The sequence below is a fragment of the Lissotriton helveticus genome, chromosome 12 (genome assembly GCF_964261635.1).
Source record: "Lissotriton helveticus chromosome 12, aLisHel1.1, whole genome shotgun sequence".
Lineage (NCBI taxonomy): Eukaryota > Metazoa > Chordata > Amphibia > Caudata > Salamandridae > Lissotriton > Lissotriton helveticus.
In genome coordinates this window covers 222183804-222204852 of record NC_136073.1, presented here as the reverse complement: position 1 = coordinate 222204852, position 21049 = coordinate 222183804, and the positions used below count along the sequence as shown (strand labels likewise).

General features: G+C 42.6%; 1 protein-coding gene across 2 annotated transcripts in view; it reads left to right on the top strand.

Annotated features, from left to right (window-relative positions):
• Positions 1 to 21049, top strand: part of CA5A (carbonic anhydrase 5A) — a 294099-nt gene that overhangs the window by 210121 nt on the left and 62929 nt on the right. For both annotated transcript variants that reach the window (XM_078670298.1, XM_078670297.1), the window contains exon 4: positions 17851 to 17946. In XM_078670298.1, the coding sequence (XP_078526424.1) occupies positions 17851 to 17946 (96 nt within the window). The remainder of the gene's footprint in view (positions 1 to 17850; positions 17947 to 21049) is intronic.

The window sequence follows — 21049 nt, the reverse complement described above, 5'->3', positions numbered from 1 at the left end:
TAGGACCCCGTACAACCTACGCAGGTTTAGAGCAGTGTTCCTTCTAGGCATAAACCCTGATTGATCTTGGTGCACTAAGTGCCCTATAACCTTTATCAGCCTAGTGGCGAACACTTTAGCTAAAATGTTGGGTTCCGCGTTTAGTAATGATATGGGCCGATAAGAGGCACAGTCAGTTTTGGGTTTCCCTTCCTTGTAGATCGTAGCAATGGTTGCAATTCTCTGATCATGGGGCAGTGATCCCTGTTTAGGGCCGTCTTCATACATGGATTTTAGATACGGGGCCAACTTATCAGGACGGAGTTTGTAAAGTTGGATTTGGATACCGTTTGGGCCCAGGGCTTTTTCTGAGTGCAGCGCTCTTATTGCAGTTGCTATTTCTTCAACGGTTAGGGCACTATCCATGAATGTTCGGTCGGTGTCTGAGAGCGTAGGAAGGGAGATATCTTTAATAAGATCCGAGAATTCTGTCTCAGGATATGAGTTTTCCACTTTTAATATCTTTTTTTCATGGTAACGTGCTCAATTTCCGTTGATTTAAACTTTTCTTTCTTTCTGTGATAAGTTTGTTCTGAGAGGTTTCTCTAGTCCCAAAGTAGCCTTCAACTCTAAATATTGCTCAGTCATTATTTAGGGTCTTAATTTTATCAAGTATATTACCCTATTGAAGTCTCCAGTACTGTTCCTTCATTAATGGGCTTTGTTCTATGTTGTCATTTGTGGAGTTACTCACAACTTTTATATAAATGGCATTCGATAAGGACCTGATTCGCGGCATCCATGGGGAAGGCCAAACACTTCATTTGTAAGACTACCATTTGTTGTTTTAGGAAAGAGTGCATGCCTTTTACTAAGGACTTAACCAGAATGGTAATGAAGGCAGATATAATCTGACATTCTGAAAATACACAACTATTGTGCTTGAACATGCCCCCAATGTTCAGTCCCAAGTTCTGCTGCATACATGCCTTCATTTATAGGCCTTTAAAGGTACCTACATATAGTGTTCCTCAAATTCTGTAACAGTTTCCACATGGTAAATGTTATCCTCTGTTTATTTGCACAACGAATTTCAAGATGATATGTAAAAAGCAAGCTACGAATGCTCCTTAGCACTACCATAGAGGCATACTGTCCAAGAGCAAGGAACTCTATGTAAGGTGAATCTTCCGCTTTTGCACATGATTAGTTCTATAATACTCTACAAAACACTTTTTGCTTAACAGATATTGCTTCATAAAGGCACATTATGCTACTGGTGTCCAAGTATAGCCTTAAGTTGACAATGTAGAGGCAGCAGCCTTTAGGTATTCCTAATGAGTCGTTTTTTCAAAGTTCAAAACTAAATCAAGTGGGCAGAACGGAAATGCAGCCTTTGAGAGGAAAACTGCATTGGGCCTAAACCCTGCAATCTGTCTTTCTTATTTTCTTTCTGATATTTACAGACCCTGACACCATCCAAAATCTTTTAATTGCACTGTTAATTGATAATAATGTTGATTCTATACAAGTTAACAATGATTCCATCCATCTTGAATGGTAATGGCCTTTTGTGCCTACAGTGCGTCTTTTACCCATTTACCACCCACCAAGTCTACCCAATTCAGCTATATCTATTCACCCAAAAAAAGCTATTGAATCATCTAGGACTTGTGACCAGATACCAAGGGAAGAGGTCATTATTCATGATGCATCTAAGGTGCTGCTAACAAGAAGTATAATTATTTGGAATATTGTTGGCCTCCGCCAGAAGATAGGTACATCAGATTGGATTGCCTTTGTTGCCATGCACACAATCTATGTTTTTCAGGAAACCTGGGCTGACAGCCTAATTTTCAAAGCAAGGTATGTCTGAAGTAGATTGATGGGAATTCTGACTGTCTGGATTCGCATAGATTTGAAGTATGACTTCAGCATAAGGAATGCATACATCCCTCATACAGTTGCTAATGTGAAGTTCAAAACAGTCTGTAGAATACTGACACCCCCTCCTCTTACATGCACTAGATCGCAAGCTGTGTTATTGCCAACAATAAAATGAGAATTGTTTCATTACATTGAAAGCTGACCCCTTCAATGCCCCTTTTGAATAAAGTTGTGATTATTAAATTCTTTCAGAAGCGGAGGATCAGCCATGGGTGATATCATGTCTTCCTGCACTCCCGTTCCAAAATGCACCAAATTGCATACAAGTGTTGCTTTATCAAATAACCATAGACATTTGAAATGGGACTCCATAAAAGGCGAGTGCCCTTCCAATCACACATTCTCCCGGATAAAAGAAAAGGCACACGAAGGACATGGATGGAGGAGAAAGTGTGAATAACTGCACAGTTTTTTTTAACTAACATGGTGCCTGCTTTGCGCAGCATCCGTTTAGCATTGGACAGGGGTAAGAAGCATATTTAAAATTGATAGCCAATAGCAGGAGGGAGGGGGGTGCAGCTAGAGCCCATGGAGCGAGAGTTGCATGTTCTCACAGCAGCTGACTACCGTGCCGTACCCGTTGCTGTAGCAGTCTCTGCAACTTCTGCATACGCAGCGGTGACCTGCCCATCCCAGGCTATTTGAGAGCTGCTGCTGGTGCCCGCCCGCACATCGCTTTTGTAGATCCGATCCACTGCGATGAAAGTGCTGCGGCTAGCCATGAAGCGGGGAGGGCGCGTTTTGGATGGAAAGTACGAGACACGGCAAACGAAAAATAAAATAGTGCCCCCAAACATATATACCCAAAAGTGAAAGCCCATAAGTAATGGGGCCAGTAGCCATAGGCAGAGCCACACCCGAAGAGGAGGGACATGTACAGGGGATTAACCACAGGGAAGCAAGTATTTTTTAAGGGCATACGAAGGAACCAATGAAAACAGGTGGGCATGAAGTGGGCGATACTGCATGTCAAGAGATAGCGCATGTGTGCTGCCTAGGCTCTACCTAAAAATGGCTACGGCAACTTATAAGAAAAAAAGGGAATTCAAACGTTTCTGGATGCTTAACACTTAGGCACAGTAGACACCTCCAGGACTGTTGTTTCGGTTTTAGCTTGGGGCATTTGCCTTTCATTGTTCCCTTAAGTTCATGCCTCAACTGTTTTTTTTTTTCCAAAATAAAAAAAAATGCTTTTGAAAATGCCTTCACTTTTTCATTAGCCTTTCGTGTATTACTTCCAGAGAACCGCCTGTTGCCCCACATTTGAAAATATATTTTGTTCTTTTCGGAGAGCACATTAATGTAAATGTAGGGGGGGGGACAGCCACCCGAACTAGTAGACAGTCCGGGCAGGCTTCAAGTAGAAGCTGTTTAATGTTTAGCACAAACCAATGTTCACCAATTAACTAGACTTTTGTGAAATACATTTCTGCCAGGATTGAGAAATTTTTATAGCCTTATACCGAGGATGTATTGTTTGGGTTAAGGATAACCTGTTTAGTTATGTTGTCCAATGGAAAGGTAAACCCTGGCACCTGCAACTTAAATCTTATGGCCGCCATTTTACAGTGTGCAGTGTGGGAAAGAAGATTGCCTTTGCTAAACGAAGACATGCCTCCACATGTACACTATTTTAAGATTTCTTAATTTGATTCACTATTGCAAAGCTTTACTATGAGGTGCGAGTTTCAAAGAAAGTGGGAAAACGCTGAGCGGTAATAGCATGAATTGCTGACAGATTCCAACATAAAAATATGTACCTTTGCACAATGTAGCAATTGGGGCTATTAGTGTTCCTCCGAGAATTTTCCTTGATTATGAGAAAATACATGCAGAAGATTTAAAACTAGATTATCGATTGTTTTCCATTTTAAAAAGTATCCATATATTTACAGTTTGAAAATAGAAACTAAATTCAAGGCAGTTTTGCTACTCTGCAATTTTATCCCGCTTTATATACCATGTCTTTAAGGCATCAAATGGATAAACATATTTGATTCAAGTCCGTATTAAAAAAGAAAATAATGGTGAATCCGTGTAAAACATCATGGGCAACGTGCTAATATGTCCTTGCTTTGATGCAGATTTTAACGTTCAGAATTCAAAAGTAGGCATGGAAACAATACCCGCCTGTGAATTTCATTTTGACATGAGAACATATACATTTGCTCGTGTGAAGACCTGCTGACAAGTGCAATTATTCACATAGTGAAACTTTTATTCTTTTTTTCTATTGAGAAAATACTGCCCCTCCCATGGAGGAACTATTTTCCTTACAACGCCACCTTAATTTTTGGGTGTGAGGAGAGGTTGAATGGTACCTTGTCTCCCTAGAGCAGGCTTCCCCAACAAGTGGCTGTGAGCTACTCTGCAGACCCATGTAAGTAGCTCTTTTTTGTACAGCCCAACATACTAAATGAGAAGCTTTTCCTTGGGTGAATTAACATGTGTATTGCAAAATTGAAAAACGTATTCAAGACGAAAATGTGTGTATATTCAGAACTCATAAGCTGATGTTTGGGGAAAAAATGGCTGAATCTCCAAAATATATTTAAATGACCAATCGAGCAGTGTAGGGAACAGTTATTACTACCTTGGTGCCAGGGACGAGCAATGCAGCAATGGCTGTTAAGTATTACCCACATAAAGACATTCCAAATTGACAAAGCCTTTTTCACCTTACTGCTTGCTGTTCCCCCTTCCTGATGCACGGAGGGTGATCACTGCTGATAATCTTGCGTTGTGTGCAACTAATGTAATCTTGCCTGATGTGGTAGCTATTACAACCCTAATAATAGTAGCTCTGGATGATTTTATTTTAGCATAAGTAGCTCTTATTACAGAAACAGTTGAAAACCCCTGTCCTAGAATAAGGCTTGACTCCTGGCCATAATTTCGAACCATTTCTTGGGTTGGAGAGTTGATGAATGCCCCTTTACATGCATGTTTCTTTGCAAACTCACATGGAATTCCAGCCCAGGAATTACCACTTCCCGTCTGCTTTCTGCCTTTGTGGCAGTTCACTATGAATCTCAAAGTGGGCTCCCAGTCCATCCTTCATTGGACAGTACATTAATTAGCTTAGAGAATCTACCCAAATTTTCACTCTGACAAGATCTTGTAGAGTTTGTATAAAATGTAACCCAGCTGTTAATCTAATTATTGGTATATTCTCACACTTAATGAAGAAAATGAACTGAAGTACACTGGGGTGAAGTGGCATGCCCAAACAACACAAAGAGTTCAAGCGGAGAAGGTCAGACTGTGAGTGCTGTAGTTGATCCTCAGTTTGCCACCTGGGCTCTGGACCGCAAATATAATCCATATTTATTTTCACCAGCATTTTGCAAAATCGACAAAGTTTAAAGGACATTTGCAAAAGCATTTCATCAGATGCTTCCTCGAAGACTAAATTAAGAATTAGAGTAGTGGTGCATTTAGAACAAGGTTATAGCCTAAACTCTGCGACAGTCAGAAATCCAGCATAACAAAAATGTGTCTGATTCAGAGTCCTACTGTGATCAGAAAGCTACCCTTAATAGAGGGCATACATAGAGAGCCTGTGAATAGTCAAATATTCTACCGAAATAGAACACTAGTATGTTCAGAGTACAATCTAATCAGAAATGTGCCTTATTCTGAGGTTTGGTAGAATCCAAGCCCTGAAATAACATGAAGCCTGGCATAATAGGAGGATATTAGAGCTCTGATTAAGAGCACTGTAGTATAATTTGGCACCACATCGCATTTAATGGGAAAAGTTGACTTTTATGCAGGGCAAGAACATTTATGAAGCACTCCGTCTCTTGGACAAATAGATATTTTGTAAAATTCCACAACCCTGATACAATGTAGCAAATCTAATTTCGGAAGCCTTTCCCTGAATCAGTGTGTAAAAAGTAACATCTTGAAGGAGTCCTTGGCAAAATGGGAAGACTGTTTTATTAGTATGCAGTAAAGCACTTTAGAGTTATGTTACTGCAAAGGCATGCCAATTCCATATTTGACGTTGATCACTTTTGTTCTTATGGGCCTACCTCACTAATCGCCATCAATTCACCCACCGGGACCTCAGAATCCCAAAAACTACCAGCCTCCTGCGGAGTACTACGGTGCTACATCTTGTACCCCATCTCTTCTAAATAGAACATCTTAGAATCCTACATTCTGACAACTGCAGCAAGATTTATCAGCATGCCAACAAATAACTCCATCTCAAAATCTCCACTATTCATTACACCATTGACTCAAATCTAGCTCGATCTTTCAGAACTGATTATGCCTTTCTTTCCTAACACTCAACCTAACAAAACCGAATTCTCCTGTCAGCTAGTAGTAGCAAAAACTTCAATTCTAGTTTAGCTCTTGTGAGAAAATATCCCTTGTTGCATAGTTCGCCTATTATTTTGACAGAATTTTATTGCTGGTTATTAGACTCTTCACACTGAAAGCACTGCTGTCCAGTTGCCACTGTATGGCCCCTTAAATATGTAGAAATTGGCTAATCCCTGATTGGCTTATTTAACTTTTCTAGAAGGCTGAAATGCCGAAATACACCAATTGCTTGAAAAGGTAAATGTCCCCCTATGGGCTGCATCACTTATTGTGCCATCCACTAATGTGACAAAGGAAAACAGATGAGCTCCAAGCTGACTATTTTTGTTGGACTGCGGCAGCGTAAAACCTACAGTGACCTGTTAAAATAACCCTTTTTAACAGTTGAAAATTATTACTGAGTCAGCCGTAACTCGCAAAGGTAGATTATCCAGTATTATGGGTGTCTTTCATAGATTCACATGCCTGAATCATTCCCCGTCGTCGAGATGGGAGCCCCGGTAATAGAAAAGTAATGTCCTATAGACATACATAGAGAAAAATAGGCCTAAGGGCCTTGCCTTAGTAGCCTATCTATGTCCTTTTGTAAAAAGGACCAAATTTCCAAAGGTAGCCAATCAGCTACCACCTCCCTCTAGAACCTTCCTGCCAGGAGCCTCAGTCTCTCAGATTTTCTACCGCACGTTGTGCTAGGGAGTCCCCACCTGAGCTCTCCTCAGGTTTCTTCAAATTCTTTACTTTCTTCAAATAACTTGGATTCAACTTCAACTATGGCTGAACAACAGAAAAGAGGACTATTCAGAGCTTGTTCTTCTTGTGGCAAGAAGAGACTGCACGTCGACGACAAGCATGAGACTTGCCTCTACTGCCTCTACCCTGACCACACAGTAAAGGACTGCAGGGTATGTAGAACATTCTCTACCAAAACACTTAAGGATAGAGAAGGCAGACTGCTCCTCTGGTTAAACAGACTAAAAACCAGAGATGTTGAGGTGCTCTCCTCGGAGGGCAGTGAAATGGCTTCAGTTTCCTCAAAACTGTCCTTAAAAAGGCCAAGGGAGGCTTCCCCTGGCCATCCAGACGTCCCTCACAAAAAGACTACTTCAAAGTCTTCTGAGGCAAGATCTGACACGTCTGTGAAGGATGCTGCAACCTTCAGAAAGCCATCGCAGTCCTCGTCGTCTACTTCCATGACATTATCTTCAAGGAAATCGAACTATGTTTCCACATCGACGACGACAATCTCGACGACGGTGGCATCGTCAGCCTTGACTTCAACGACGACGACCACCCACTCGTCGACGACGGGTAAGCCAATATCGTCGATTGTACTTATTAAAAAACAGCAATCGTTTGTCAAAACTCCGTCGTCATCTCCGTCGACGTCGACAAAACAGAAAACACCGACGTCGACGAGAATTCAGTCGACGTCCACCGCATCGTCGACGAAGACACCGACGACGGTAGGAGCACCGCCGACGACAACTGCACCGTCGACGGCTACTACGACGCCGACGACAAAGCCGTCGACGTCCACGACGACGGCGAAGGTACCGTCGACGACCGCATCGACGACGGCGAAGGCACCGTCGACGGCTACTCCGTCGACGACGAAGGCACCGTCGACGGCTACTCCGTCGACGACCGCCTCGTCGACGACAGCTTCATCGGCGAAGGGACACTCGACGCTTGAAAAGCGATCGACGGCGATACCGTCGACGACCTCGTCGACGACCTCGTCGACGACGACATCATCGACGCCATGGAAAAAAGCGGAGTTAATTCCATCAAAAAAGGTCACCAAACTCCCTATTACGCCCGAATTAACATCACCCAGTAGGGTTCCATCACTGCTTCCTTCTCACATACTACAAGCTGACGAATCAGATGATGACCACTTCGAACAAGCTACTAGCCCGTCAGATCTCAATGTCAAATGCCAGAGTACTGACGATGACGGAGATGATGTTATATTTACGGAAGAAACTGTTCAGGCTCAGGTACATACTCAAGTCACTCCAATGATCGTATTACCGGCCGAGATAGTTCATGATCTTCAATTCCTGATCACAGACTATAAAAAGCGATTCCCAGAATCGTCAGCGACACCATCACATGGCAATTCTCAAGAATCTTCCACACAGCAAAGATCACCAAGGGCAAGACCAACGCCTTTGGTTATTCCTCAAGATACTGAACAGGTTCACAACATACAATCCTCTGATGATGACGACGAACCTCCTGAGGAAGGTGAGGTTAGAGATGACCTCTCTCAAAACAGAGATGATGAGGATTACGTTGCTCATTCTCCGGCCACACCGGAACCCAGCACATCAGACTCTCCACCAGTGGATATCGGGGGATTCCACAATTTAATAGAGAGAGCGGCCACTAGATTTCACATGGCAATGGAAACAAAGGTAACGGATTGTTTCTTGTATGACTTCAAAGACCCCATAAGGAAGGAGGCACGATCCATTCCCATAATAGAACATATCTGGGAACAGGGGCTACAACTCATGCAAACACCTGCATCTGTTTCCATAGTGGTCCCTAGACTGGACAAAAAATATAAGGCTCCGTCAACGGCACCCACTTGTTTTAATTCACATCCAAAACCTGATTCGGTCGTCACTCAAGCCGCCCAGAAGAACTCCAGAAACCCATCCTCGCCACTCTCAGCACCACCAGACAAGGAGGGCAGGAAATTGGATGGCATAGGCAAACGCTTCTCCACAACGTCAGCCATGACGGTCAAAGTGGCCAACGCCATTGCTCTGCTGGGCAGATACAATAGGCAACTATGGGAAGACATTGCTCCATATCTCACGCACGTGCCTGATGACTTGAAAAATGAGGTCCAGGCACTCCTTCATGAAGGTCAAATGTCGGCATCAGAAATAATAGATTCAGCTGTCGATGTCGCCATGACAGGCTTCAGACAGCTTGCAGGTGCCGCAGTTTTGCGCAGGCAAGGTTGGCTCAAAGCGACGTCCTTCAGACAGGAAGTACAAACCAAAGTTGTAGATATGCCCTATGACGGACAACTACTATTTGGAGCTAAAATAGATGAAGCCTTGCAGACGATAAAGAAAGACACCGATACTGCAAGGGCTCTCGGGACTTTACAATTCAGGAACCAGTCCTTTCGAGGGCACAGAGGACGAGGACAATCCACGTACAGAGGATCTTATCAAGGCAAATCCACATATAATCAAAATCGCTCCCAATATCCACAGCGGCAGCAACAACAAAGTCGTCAGACCCCCTACGGGAGACCGAACTTCAGGGGCAAATCGCAAAAGAAAACGGCTGGCGGAAGACAATGACCAATTCCCGCAGCCAGTCCCCCCACCGTCCGGTCCGCTCAAAATTGGTGGCAAGCTGACACATTTCCTCCAAAATTGGAAAATGATTACGACGGATCGGTGGGTACTACAATTGATTCAACACGGTCACACCTTGGAATTCAACTCCATCCCACCGTTCACCCCTCCTCACAAACATCATCACAAACACCTTCGTCTGTTACTGCAGGAAATCTCTTCCATGATAAAAAAGGGAGCAATAGAGCGAGTCCCATCAGCTCAAAAGGGAAAGGGATTTTATTCCCGCTTCTTTTTAATCCAACAGAAAAAGAAGAAATGGAGGCCCATTCTAGATCTCAGGGCGCTCAATGCCTTCCTGAAAAGCCAATCGTTTCGTATGGTGACTATCCAGGAAATCGTAGGCTCCCTGGAGGAAGGAGACTTTATGACATCTTTGGACCTGCAAGATGCATATTACCATGTCCCAATACACAAACGACACAAAAAATTCCTACGATTCGAAGTAGCAGGTCTCCATTACCAATTTTGTGTCCTCCCATTTGGCCTCAAATCAGCACCTCGCATTTTTACAAAGTGCCTGGCTCCTGTGGCAGCTTACCTGAGACAACAGAATCACCAGGTCTTCCCCTACCTAGACGACTGGCTGGTGAAAGCACCGTCTCTCACGGACGCACAGCTGTCTTCCAACGCCTGTCTCGACATTTTCCGGAACCTGGGTTTGACTCTCAACTTCGAAAAATCTACTTTACAACCCACCAGGATAATAACATTTCTGGGGGCCACTATAAACACCATTTCCTCCAAAGCTTTCCCGTCTCTGGAAAGAAAAAACAAACTGATGACTCTAGCTACCGCGATATCTTCAAAACCAACCATCAAAGTAAGGATTTTCAAATCTCTTCTAGGGATGATGTCTTCCTGCATTCTACTCATCCCTCACTGTCGGCTCAGAATGCGCCCCCTTCAGGAGGCCCTGACCAAACAGTGGACCCAATGTACAGATTCCTTCGAGGATCACATAGTCGTCACTCGACAAATATCCGAGACGCTGGCCTGGTGGATGAAGCACAAGAACCTATCCAAAGGTCTCACGTTCTTGTTACCAGAAACTCCACACGTCATAACGACGGACGCATCTCTCGAAGGCTGGGGTGCAGTCCTTCAAGACTTACAAATCAGCGGCAGATGGTCGGATCAAGAGAAGGCTCTGCATATCAACCTCCTAGAACTACGTGCAGTCCTTCACTCCCTACAGGCATTCCTCCCTCGCATCAAAAATTCTGCAGTGCTAGTGAGGACAGACAACACGACCACAATGCACTACTTAAACAAGCAGGGAGGGACACGCTCGCTGACGCTGTCTCGCGAATCACAAAAAATTTGGAACTGGCTACTGCTCAACAACATCACATTAACATCGGAGTATGTCCCAGGAAAAGACAACGTCATAGCAGACGCTCTCAGCAGACAGAGGTCAATGTCCCACGAATGGGAACTGAACCAGCAAGTTCTAGACAACATCTTCTCGGCATGGGGAACACCTCAAATAGACCTCTTCGCCACCAAGGAGAACAAAAAATGCCAAAGCTTCGCAAGTTGGCATCCCCAACAGGGGTCATTAGGAAATGCATTTTCCATCGCATGGCGCAACGTGTTTGCGTACGCATTTCCGCCATTTCCCCTGATCAGCAGAGTCATCCGGAAGATGAAAATGGAGCATTGCACATTGATTCTCATGGCCCCATACTGGCCGAGACAACATTGGTTCGCGGACCTCCGACGCCTCTCAGTCCGTCCATCAATCCAACTGCCTCAACATCCTTCTCTACTCTCGATGTCCAAAGGCCAGATACTCCACCCGAATCTGACATCTCTCAGATTATCGGCTTGGCTCCTGAGTACCGAGAATTCTGTCACCTAAGCATCCCGCAGGAGTGCAAAGAAGTCCTAGCTAAAGCAAGAGCAGTTAGCACGAACAAAACTTATTCCTTGAAATGGAAGCGATTTTGTATCTGGTGTAAAGACAACAATATACACCCTTTCAGGATCACTCCAGAGCAGATACTGCCTTATCTCCTGCATCTGGCCCAAACAGGTCTTGCGCATGCTTCCATCAGGGTACACCTGGCAGCAATCTCTCGCTTCACCAGGTCTTCAAAAGGCCCTTCACTATGGTCCAACAGACTGATAAAACAGTTCCTTAAAGGGCTTTACAGATCTTTCCCTAGACCAAGACGAATACCACCAACGTGGCATCTGAATATTGTACTCAATCAGTTAATGAAACATCCATTTGAACCTATCCATAGGGCTGAACTCAAATACATTTCCTGGAAAACTGCACTTCTTTTAGCTCTAACATCAGCCAGAAGAGTCAGTGAATTGCAAGCTCTTTCGATACAGGATCCTTTCTTGCAATTTAGAGAAGACAGAGTCATCTTAAGAACCAACCCCCGTTTCATTCCTAAAGTCCCCTCGGACTTCCATCTCAATGAACCGCTTGTGCTTCGCTCATTCTTCCCGAACCCAGGCACAGTGGCGGAAAGATCTCTTCACTCTTTGGACATTAAGAGATGTCTAAAATTTTACCTGGACAAAACGAAAGCTTTCAGAAAGACCAAACAACTTTTCGTTGCCTTCAGCAGGCCGAGAAAAGGCATGCCACTCTCCAAACAATCCATTTCCAGATGGATATCGGCAACAATTGCATTTTGTCATGACAAAGCCGGACGTCCATTACATTCCTCAGTCCGAGCACATTCCACGAGAGCTGTGTCCACATCGGCAGCACTATTCGCTGGTGTACCGATTCTGGATATCTGCAGAGCGGCCACCTGGAAATCGCCGCACACCTTTACCAGACACTACTGCCTGGACACGGAACTGATGCAGGATGCAGCTGTGGGCCAAGCTGTACTTCGCCATCTCTTCCAGTAAGATGAGCCTTCCTACTTCCCACCGTCCTGCAATGGTATGCACATTTATTTACTTTACTCTTTACATTACTGATGGTATCTAGTCACATGATATGTATTATCTCAGACTGTTATATTCCATCGCATATGTGCATAATGTATTGCTTGCTATTCTGATTCAGGCATGTGAATCTATGAAAGACACCCATAATACTGGATAAGAAATGCGTTACTTACCTGTAACAGCAGTTATCCAGTATTGGTGTCTTTCATAGATTCACATGCAACCCTCCCACCTCCCCAGGAAGGACTCATCTCTCACTACAGAGCATATCTTACGTCTACCTAGCTTGGTGCGTACGAAAATCTGAGAGACTGAGGCTCCTGGCAGGAAGGTTCTAGAGGGAGGTGGTAGCTGATTGGCTACCTTTGGAAATTTGGTCCTTTTTACAAAAGGACATAGATAGGCTACTAAGGCAAGGCCCTTAGGCCTATTTTTCTCTATGTATGTCTATAGGACATTACTTTTCTATTACCGGGGCTCCCATCTCGACGACGGGGAATGATTCAGGCATGTGAATCTATGAAAGACACCAATACTGGATAACTGCTGTTACAGGTAAGTAACGCATTTCGTATTTGGTATTTAAAAGTGGGACATGTAGAAAAGGAATGTTGTCATGTCCATACAATGACACGATCCTAAAAGCTATTTTCACTGCGACAGGCCTAGCTGTTCTGTGTAAAAAACTAGAGCACACATTAAAATACTAATGGTACCATCTCGAGAATAAGAAAACCTAGAAAAATAACTAGACCATTATTTGTAATAGTTATTAAAATCCAAATCAATGGTTGTCTGATTTTTTTAAAATAAATATTGTGGAAAAGTAACGTTTAGAAAGTTGCTATTTACCTGCCAGCTCCCAGCTTTTGCTCAAGCCCGTGAAATACCATGAAGGAGTTCTGAAATGCCTCCAAGGAGCAAACAGGAGGCTGACCTGAATGGGCAGAGATGGCTCCTTTGAACTCCACAGAATATGTAGAGTGGTTGTGGGCAACCTTTTTGACACTGCAGTGTCAAATCCTGCTTGATCGGTCTGTTGATCCACTTGTAAGAGAGCATACTTGAAAGGAAGAGAACAGAGTGCCAAGACCATTCTTGAGTATCTCCTCTTTAGTTGCCTAAGTACTCTCCTTTTGCCCTACCTAACCTCTCTCTCTCTCTCCTTCTCTCTCTAGTAGGTACCATGCCTGTATCAAACTGGATTTTTGTGTTTGTTTAGTGTTTAGATGTGGGAGTGCACTTGCTAATTCCCCAGGACACTCCCATACACGGTCACAGCCCACAGAGCCCACTTTTAGTATAGCTAGAGATTTTCAACATTTTGAAAATTGCCTGGAACTTGGCTCTTTGGGCCTGTTTGCAGTAAGTGCAAAAAGGAACTCCTGAAAAAGTGGGCATGGTTGCCCCTGGGAACTTTCACCCCATTGGTTAGGACATGCCCCAGATTCCACACCCACTAGCTGGGGCCATGCCTTTCCTTGGCACTTCAAGGCACCTTAATCAGAACGCTGCTGGACTTGCAAAAGGATACCAGGTGAACTAAACCTGTTGCACTCGGCATCTCTGGTCTGGCAGAAAAGCATGAGGAGATTGAATACCCTTCAAGTTGAAATCCAAGGACACCAATCTACAAGGATCATAAAGATGATCCCTCTGGGTGGCTCAATGAATATAAAAATGCTAAAGAGGACATTTCTGTGAAGAATCCCAGCTGACCAGTAGCTACTGGACCAGGCCTGGACTTTCCTGTTGCCCTCTGGCTGACACCAGGAGTTTCTGTAAATCCTCCCCCGTAGCCCTGGGGGCCTTAGAAGTGTACTCCGTTGGTTGGTTTGAGCAAGAAAAGAAGTTTGGGAACTTTTTCAAACCTTTTGCCCCAGAGCTTCAAGAGAACCTACTGTGAAAGTATCTGTCTTGCAGTTCCACTGTGTCGGACTGAATTTGAGGTGTGTCCCGCATGTACAAGCATTTTTATTCAGAAAAACCTCAAAATCCTTTTTCCGATTGGGACGTAGAAACTTTTTCAAACGTCCCTATTTCCAGGCCCTAGCCTTACTTGGTCTGTCCAACCCATGCTCCACCGCAGTCTCCCCCAAATCGTGCCTTGATCCCAGTCTACTGTGACCATTAACTACTGTGGGCAATGTGCGCTTCTTAGTCCTTTTCCATTTAAGCCTTTAAAAAGTCAACAATCCTATTGTTCTCCTTATTGGATTTGTGTCTTTTTGATGTTATTTTGCCTAGTCAATTGTTAACTCTATTCATAAATTGGAGTGGGATTTGTTTGGGGGGGGGGGTTGAGTTTTGGACTTAACTGTTTTGGTATTTCTTAAGGCTTTACACATTTTCCTTAAGCCTGCCATGCCGTAGCAACCAGGGGTTGAGCTCAGGTTTAATTTATTGAAACGTTTGAGTGGACCTAATAAGTTAGTGACTTAAGTACTTGTGTTGGACCACCGTTCATCCCACCTAACAAATCATTTTCTCACAGCTCTGTAAAAGGAACTTGGACTGGTTAATCTCTGTAAAATCACTTGGTTTCAATCGATCCTTCAAAGAACACATTGCCAAGCAAACCAAGGTAGCATGGGACCAAATCTCCCTTCTCAAGAAGTGAAACCCTACCTCCCAGAAGCAGACTTCAGAACAACTTGCCAATCCATACCCTATTCCTAGATGGAGGGAATTTCCTGTTCCACAGATTCCCCCAAACCACCCTGTATCCCCTTAAAAGTATCCTACATACAGCAGCTGCTTTCATTAAAAGCCCAATAAAAGTTTAAGCCCACCAGTCTAACCCTGATAGAACCACACTGCTTTCCTTTGCACCGTGATGACAACGGCCAAATAAGCCAAAACCAGAGTGGGATTGCTTGCGTTGCCTTCTGGAGGGCACCTCGCTTGGCAGTTTGGGGTGTACTGTTGCCATGAGGAGCAGGGTGTATACTGATTTGTGTAAGGGGAGCCTCTATCTAGAGTGGCATGGTAGGTGAAAAAACTATGGACTGGATGGCAACCCTAAACGGATGCGTGTGACTGAGATTAATTGAAGCATTCCACCCATCACCTGGTTATTTGTCACATACATGGCCATCAAAACTGCAGCCCCTTCCATATCAGACAGAGAACTTCACTCCATCGAGGTTTAAGTGAGGCACAAGAAGCCATTATATCACCTGATAGAAAAAGAAAACAGAAGACAAGTTTTGGAGTTTAATATAGTGCGAACTTGACCTGAAGGTATCCGGTATTAAAGTGCTTTACATGAGCACCAGTCACGTTACACAAGGACACATTCATTTTTGTTAGGCACGAGGAGATTAAGTGATTTGTCCAGAATCACAGGATGTTGAGCATCATTGCCGAAACTCTAACCCGGTTCCCCAGATTTGAGATAAACAGCCCTAACTTGTTCGGCCACACCCTGTCTCCTATCTAACATCTGTGCTCTCAGAACCTGAAATAACAACTCAGTCAACAGCAGGACTGCTCCAGCTCTTTTCCAATTCAGAAAGGAGCAGAAGAAATCTTCAGAGAACAGTGCAGTTCAAATGAAGTACTCGCCACCCACAAGCATCCTTCTTCTCAGTGACCTAACAAATACACTTATATAATTACATGCATACAGTCCTTGTGGCCCAAAGACACTACTTATAGGTGACTTTTCTAATGTTAAAAGCAGGCTTTTTGATATGCCAAGAAATGGTTTATATTGACATCTTTGCTGTGGCTTCTGGAGACGACCGTTCAATGCAGCAATGCCAGTCCTGACAACCTGCTTTTAAAGTCACTCATGAGTGTCCTAACACCACACTGCAGCTCACATGGGACATCTGACTTTAATGCCACTGGTTCGAGTTCTTTTCCACTGTGGTGTTTACTAAAAGTCAGGTTTGCCAAGTGGAATTAAACATTTGTTAGTGCATGTGATCCACCTCTTAAACATTCTATGTAATAGTCTCCCATATCAGGAGTCGAAATATGTTAATAAATCTATTTCCATATATGCAAAGAATCTCGGGTGATCATAAGGCATATTTCCATATACGTACCTACTCTTGACACCAACATTAATTACATTTCTTTTCCATAAAAGTCTGTGTCACCTCTCAAGGGAGAGGTGTGGCGCCGCGGCCAGGGCGACTGACGCTGGAATCTGGGGATCAGGGTTCGATCCCCGGCTCCAGCGGCAGGTTAGCCCAGCACCATGTGACTCTGGGCAATAGCTCGCTTAATCTTCCCGACGGCCCCCAGCGCCTAGAGACCCTTACGGGTGATTGTGCGCTTAACAAATGTGGATTATTATTATTCTTATCATGTTTCATAGAAGCTCCTCCGGTGTTGAAGAATTTTTTTAATGACTTTAATTTTTTCTCCATTCAAAACGTACACTCCCCCCTTGGGCGTTATCATTCTCCTATTAAAAACACACTAGTATTGCCACTGCTCTCATTTAGCCCTGGCACAAAGTTAGTTTGTAGTGTTTTTTTTAATTCTTGAGGTCCTAACCATTTGCTCCAATAAGCCTTTTACAATGGTCCATGGCAGCAAGCTTATTTTAAGAACCCTTCCACCGGTTCTGTATGGTGTTTTTCGATTTCTATGTAATCCGTGTCACTTCCTATGTTTTGATCAGTTCTTCCCTAGCAGAAGGATTCTTTCTTGCTCCTAACGTAAGAGTTCTCTGTTATTATTTGGACAAAATGAGAGATTAGAAAGCCTCCTGAATGCTGTCAACATTCCCCCTCTCCAGGTTGATGGAGCGCTTCCTCTCCGTCACTTAATTTTGGTTGACATGTGGGTTTGAGTAACTTGTATAGTCCATTGTTTTAATTTGCTGGGAGTTATTTGGTGTTGGTTGAGTCAGCAAAAATGTTGAGTTGTGAGAGTATAAAAAGGTATTTCATTCTGTGGATAATGAAGAAATGTTCCAATCTTTGTTGTTGTTCCAGCATGCTTTGCCTCTATCTGTATGTCTTCCCACGCCAGTATATACTGTGTCACATACAGAGTTCTTTTCTCTGGTTTGTATGTTCTCCTCACTATTACAGCAGTTAAAATTAGGGAGGATAAGATGGAGACAATCATTGCTTTTCGGGTAGTGTGGAATTCACAAATTCTTATAACTTTGATTAACTGGAGAAAATAATGTATGAATATACATACTTATGTACAGTCTTCATTCTGAGCATGCATCATTGAATATTACTGCAGAATGTCTTGTAACCAAAAGGCAGCTTTGTTTTGCTTAATTAATTTTAGCTCATTTCAATTTTAGCTTCATTTGGTACACTGGAACTGTTGCAAATACGCAAGTTTTGAAGAAGCGATAATGGAGGATAATGGTTTAGCTGTCATTGCTGTATTTTTAAAGGTAAGTTTTTGACCACTTTGAGATTACTCAAGGCATAATACTGGTCAGTTAATCTATTAAAAAAAAATGCAAACCTGGTGGATATTTTTTTTAAGTATGTTCTTATTTTCTATACAGATTATGATAGAAATTGGTTAATGAAGAAAAGTCTCTTAACTAAATGGGTATCCCTGGCCCAACTCACAGCTGGACCTCCTCCTACTTCTCTGACCACTCTTTTTTTTAATTGCATTTTAATTTAGTGCCGTAGAACAATACCACATAAATATAATAGAGCAAACAGTTGAAATAATAAGCACTAGGATTCCATGAAAGATATAAAACACTAAAACAGAACAACCTAGGGCATATAAATTGTATCGGGATAAAACTGTTTACTAGCATCTGTTGAAGTAATTACGCAAAAAAACTAAATTGGCCTTAAAGTATTCTACTGTGATTTATCGAAGCTGGACACAAAAAGAAAGTGAATAACATGGAAGGTCAAACAGTTTACAGCACATACGTTTTCTTAGCATCATATTCTTAAAATTACTAACCCTCATATTGTCCTTTTGTCCTTGAGTAAAAGGCAGTTCATGAAAGTAATATAAAAGGCAAGTATACATTTTAAATTGCATTCTACCTCTCCCCATGTGATGTGTTTTCGAATTCACACTTTTCTGCAATTGATCAGCTTCAGAGCATTTATATAATATAACCCCTTCAAGCCTACACTTAGGCCCTGCTATGGAAACTTGAAATAATGCTTCATCTCTTGTAATCCTCAATTCAGTCAGTAAGGCAGTCACCATTTGAGATGAGGTGCAAGCAGAGGTCAAATCAAAAGCTACTGCCCTGCTTCTCGTTATTACATGTTTATTTTTGGGGCATGTTGTACTGTATGCCACTAATGCCAGTAACAGTATTTGGACGAACTCCTATAATGTATACTGGCGTCCAACCTAAGACCTTTAATAAAAAGAAAGATTATCATAGCTTGCTTCCAGGCCTTGATAGGGGTTTTCATATTTAGCCATTTTCTGTAATACAAGAGGGATTTAACTGTATACACCTGCTTCCAGTCTGTAACATTATGCATGCCATATAATTTAAAGTACTGCATTAAGACAAGTCAAGTTGAATTAGCAGATACAGCAGATATGCATCTGACTACAGAAATCATTATTTTTGTCTACTTAAGTGTGATAATTAATAGCATATGTTGACAGTGCATCAATTTGACTCTGAAGACAGTGGTTGTTAAATCAAACCATATTAGATCATATGCATACTTTATCAGCAGATCAGAACACTACTCGGGTATCGAGGGGATGATTACTTTTACCCCAAGTAGGCTGGCACATCATCAGTGTATCCTTCCATCCAAAATAGCATTGTTGAAAGAACTAGTCCTTGGTTTAAGCTGTTGGCATTCAAGATTGGCTTTGTTTTTTCATTTGCAGCGCCTCTCAACCCTTTCACCCAGTTAACCTATTTGAATTTCCTAATTTTCCTTCACAAATAGATGTCACCCATGCCCTCCCCTTTTGCATTGAGGTTAACAGAATGAAAGCAATAGAGATGTCCCTATTGGAAACATGTGAAGCACAGAAAGCAAAAACAGTATATTTCCTAATCAACGTTCTGAGAATTCCTAAAGTAGATGTTCTACGGTTTGGTCTAAATCCACCCTGTAGTTGAGGGACTAAGTTGTTTTATTTTCCATTATCCATCCTCATGATGTTTTAAAATGAACTCTGTGAATAGCTTACCTGAGGCATCTAAAAGCACTGTTAACTGACTTGTTTCTTGGGACTTTCTTACAGATCGGCCAACTAAACCTACATGTCAGGAGATGGGAATGCTTTTGGTCCTTAAACAAATGTTAAAAAACACACAAAAGATATTAGCCCATACTGTTGGAAAATAATGGTCAATGCTTATGCGGACGCTGTCTGGGCACTAGGCATGAAAGGATTTGGAACATTGTAGTAGATTCACTATCTTTTCTTCGGTCATTGTTGTCAGAGATACAGCGTATTAGATTCACGTCAATCAACATTACAGCAAGATCCGTCATAGATAGATGAAACTAAATCGACCTAAACAGACTCACTATTGTTACTGACTGCGTGGCATCTGTTGTTCCTGAGACAGTAGCAACAGAAAACCAGAATCGCTTAAATTCTGTTTGGACAACTGTGGACAAAGTGTGGACCACTAGTGAGAGTCTGAGTTCTCCCTAAGGATGAAAGCCTCTACTTTAGTACTTGCCATAGAGTAAAGATCTATTTTTTTTAACTCTCGTTTCTATGAAAGGGAAACGGATTCAGTAGTTTATTTAAAAAGGCTGAATACCAGAATACCTCTAACGTAGTCATACTTTGTAAGTCTTGTGCTATTTCGTTAGGCCACGGTTCAAATCTACGACATTTATTCTATTCCAGTATATGACTTTTTGCTTAATGGCAGATGTTTTTCCTCTGCTGTAGATAAATTGTTGGAGCCAAGGAGGCTTGTAATGTTAAGATGGCTACTAATTGATTGTGGTCACTTACATCTCTCTCTCTAGAACACCCGCTCTAAATGTTTTGAAGATCTATATATGAAATAAATACTTAGGCACTCATTACGAGTGGGCCTAATTGTCCAGTCCTGTACAAACGCATGAATTTCATAATAATTTAAACATCCCCGCAGCTTTATCCATGTGAATTTCGTCTGGCCCAAACAGCCAAAATGTGCTCTATGAAAATGCCTGGTAAGCACAGGTGCTAGTGGACTTCAGTTCCACTATTACATCCAGGTTGATAGCAAGGTGAAAACTATCACTGTCCATGGTGTGAACTATAGACATGCCCTCGCTAAGTTTTTGAATTAAAAAAATAATTCTTCTTCTTGTCCTTTACTTGCTTACGTTTGCATTACTTTAAACCTTTTGGTAATAGGAACAGCAAAAGCTGTCCTAGAAGTAACTAACTCATGGCTTGTTTCAGCCAATGACTCTGGGTAGGTACTAAACTGGAAATTTGGACATACATTAATTTGTTCTTATTTATTTTATTTTTTTCCCTCTAGGAGGTGGGCCATGCTTTTCTGAGGGTTATAGTTTTAGCCCTGA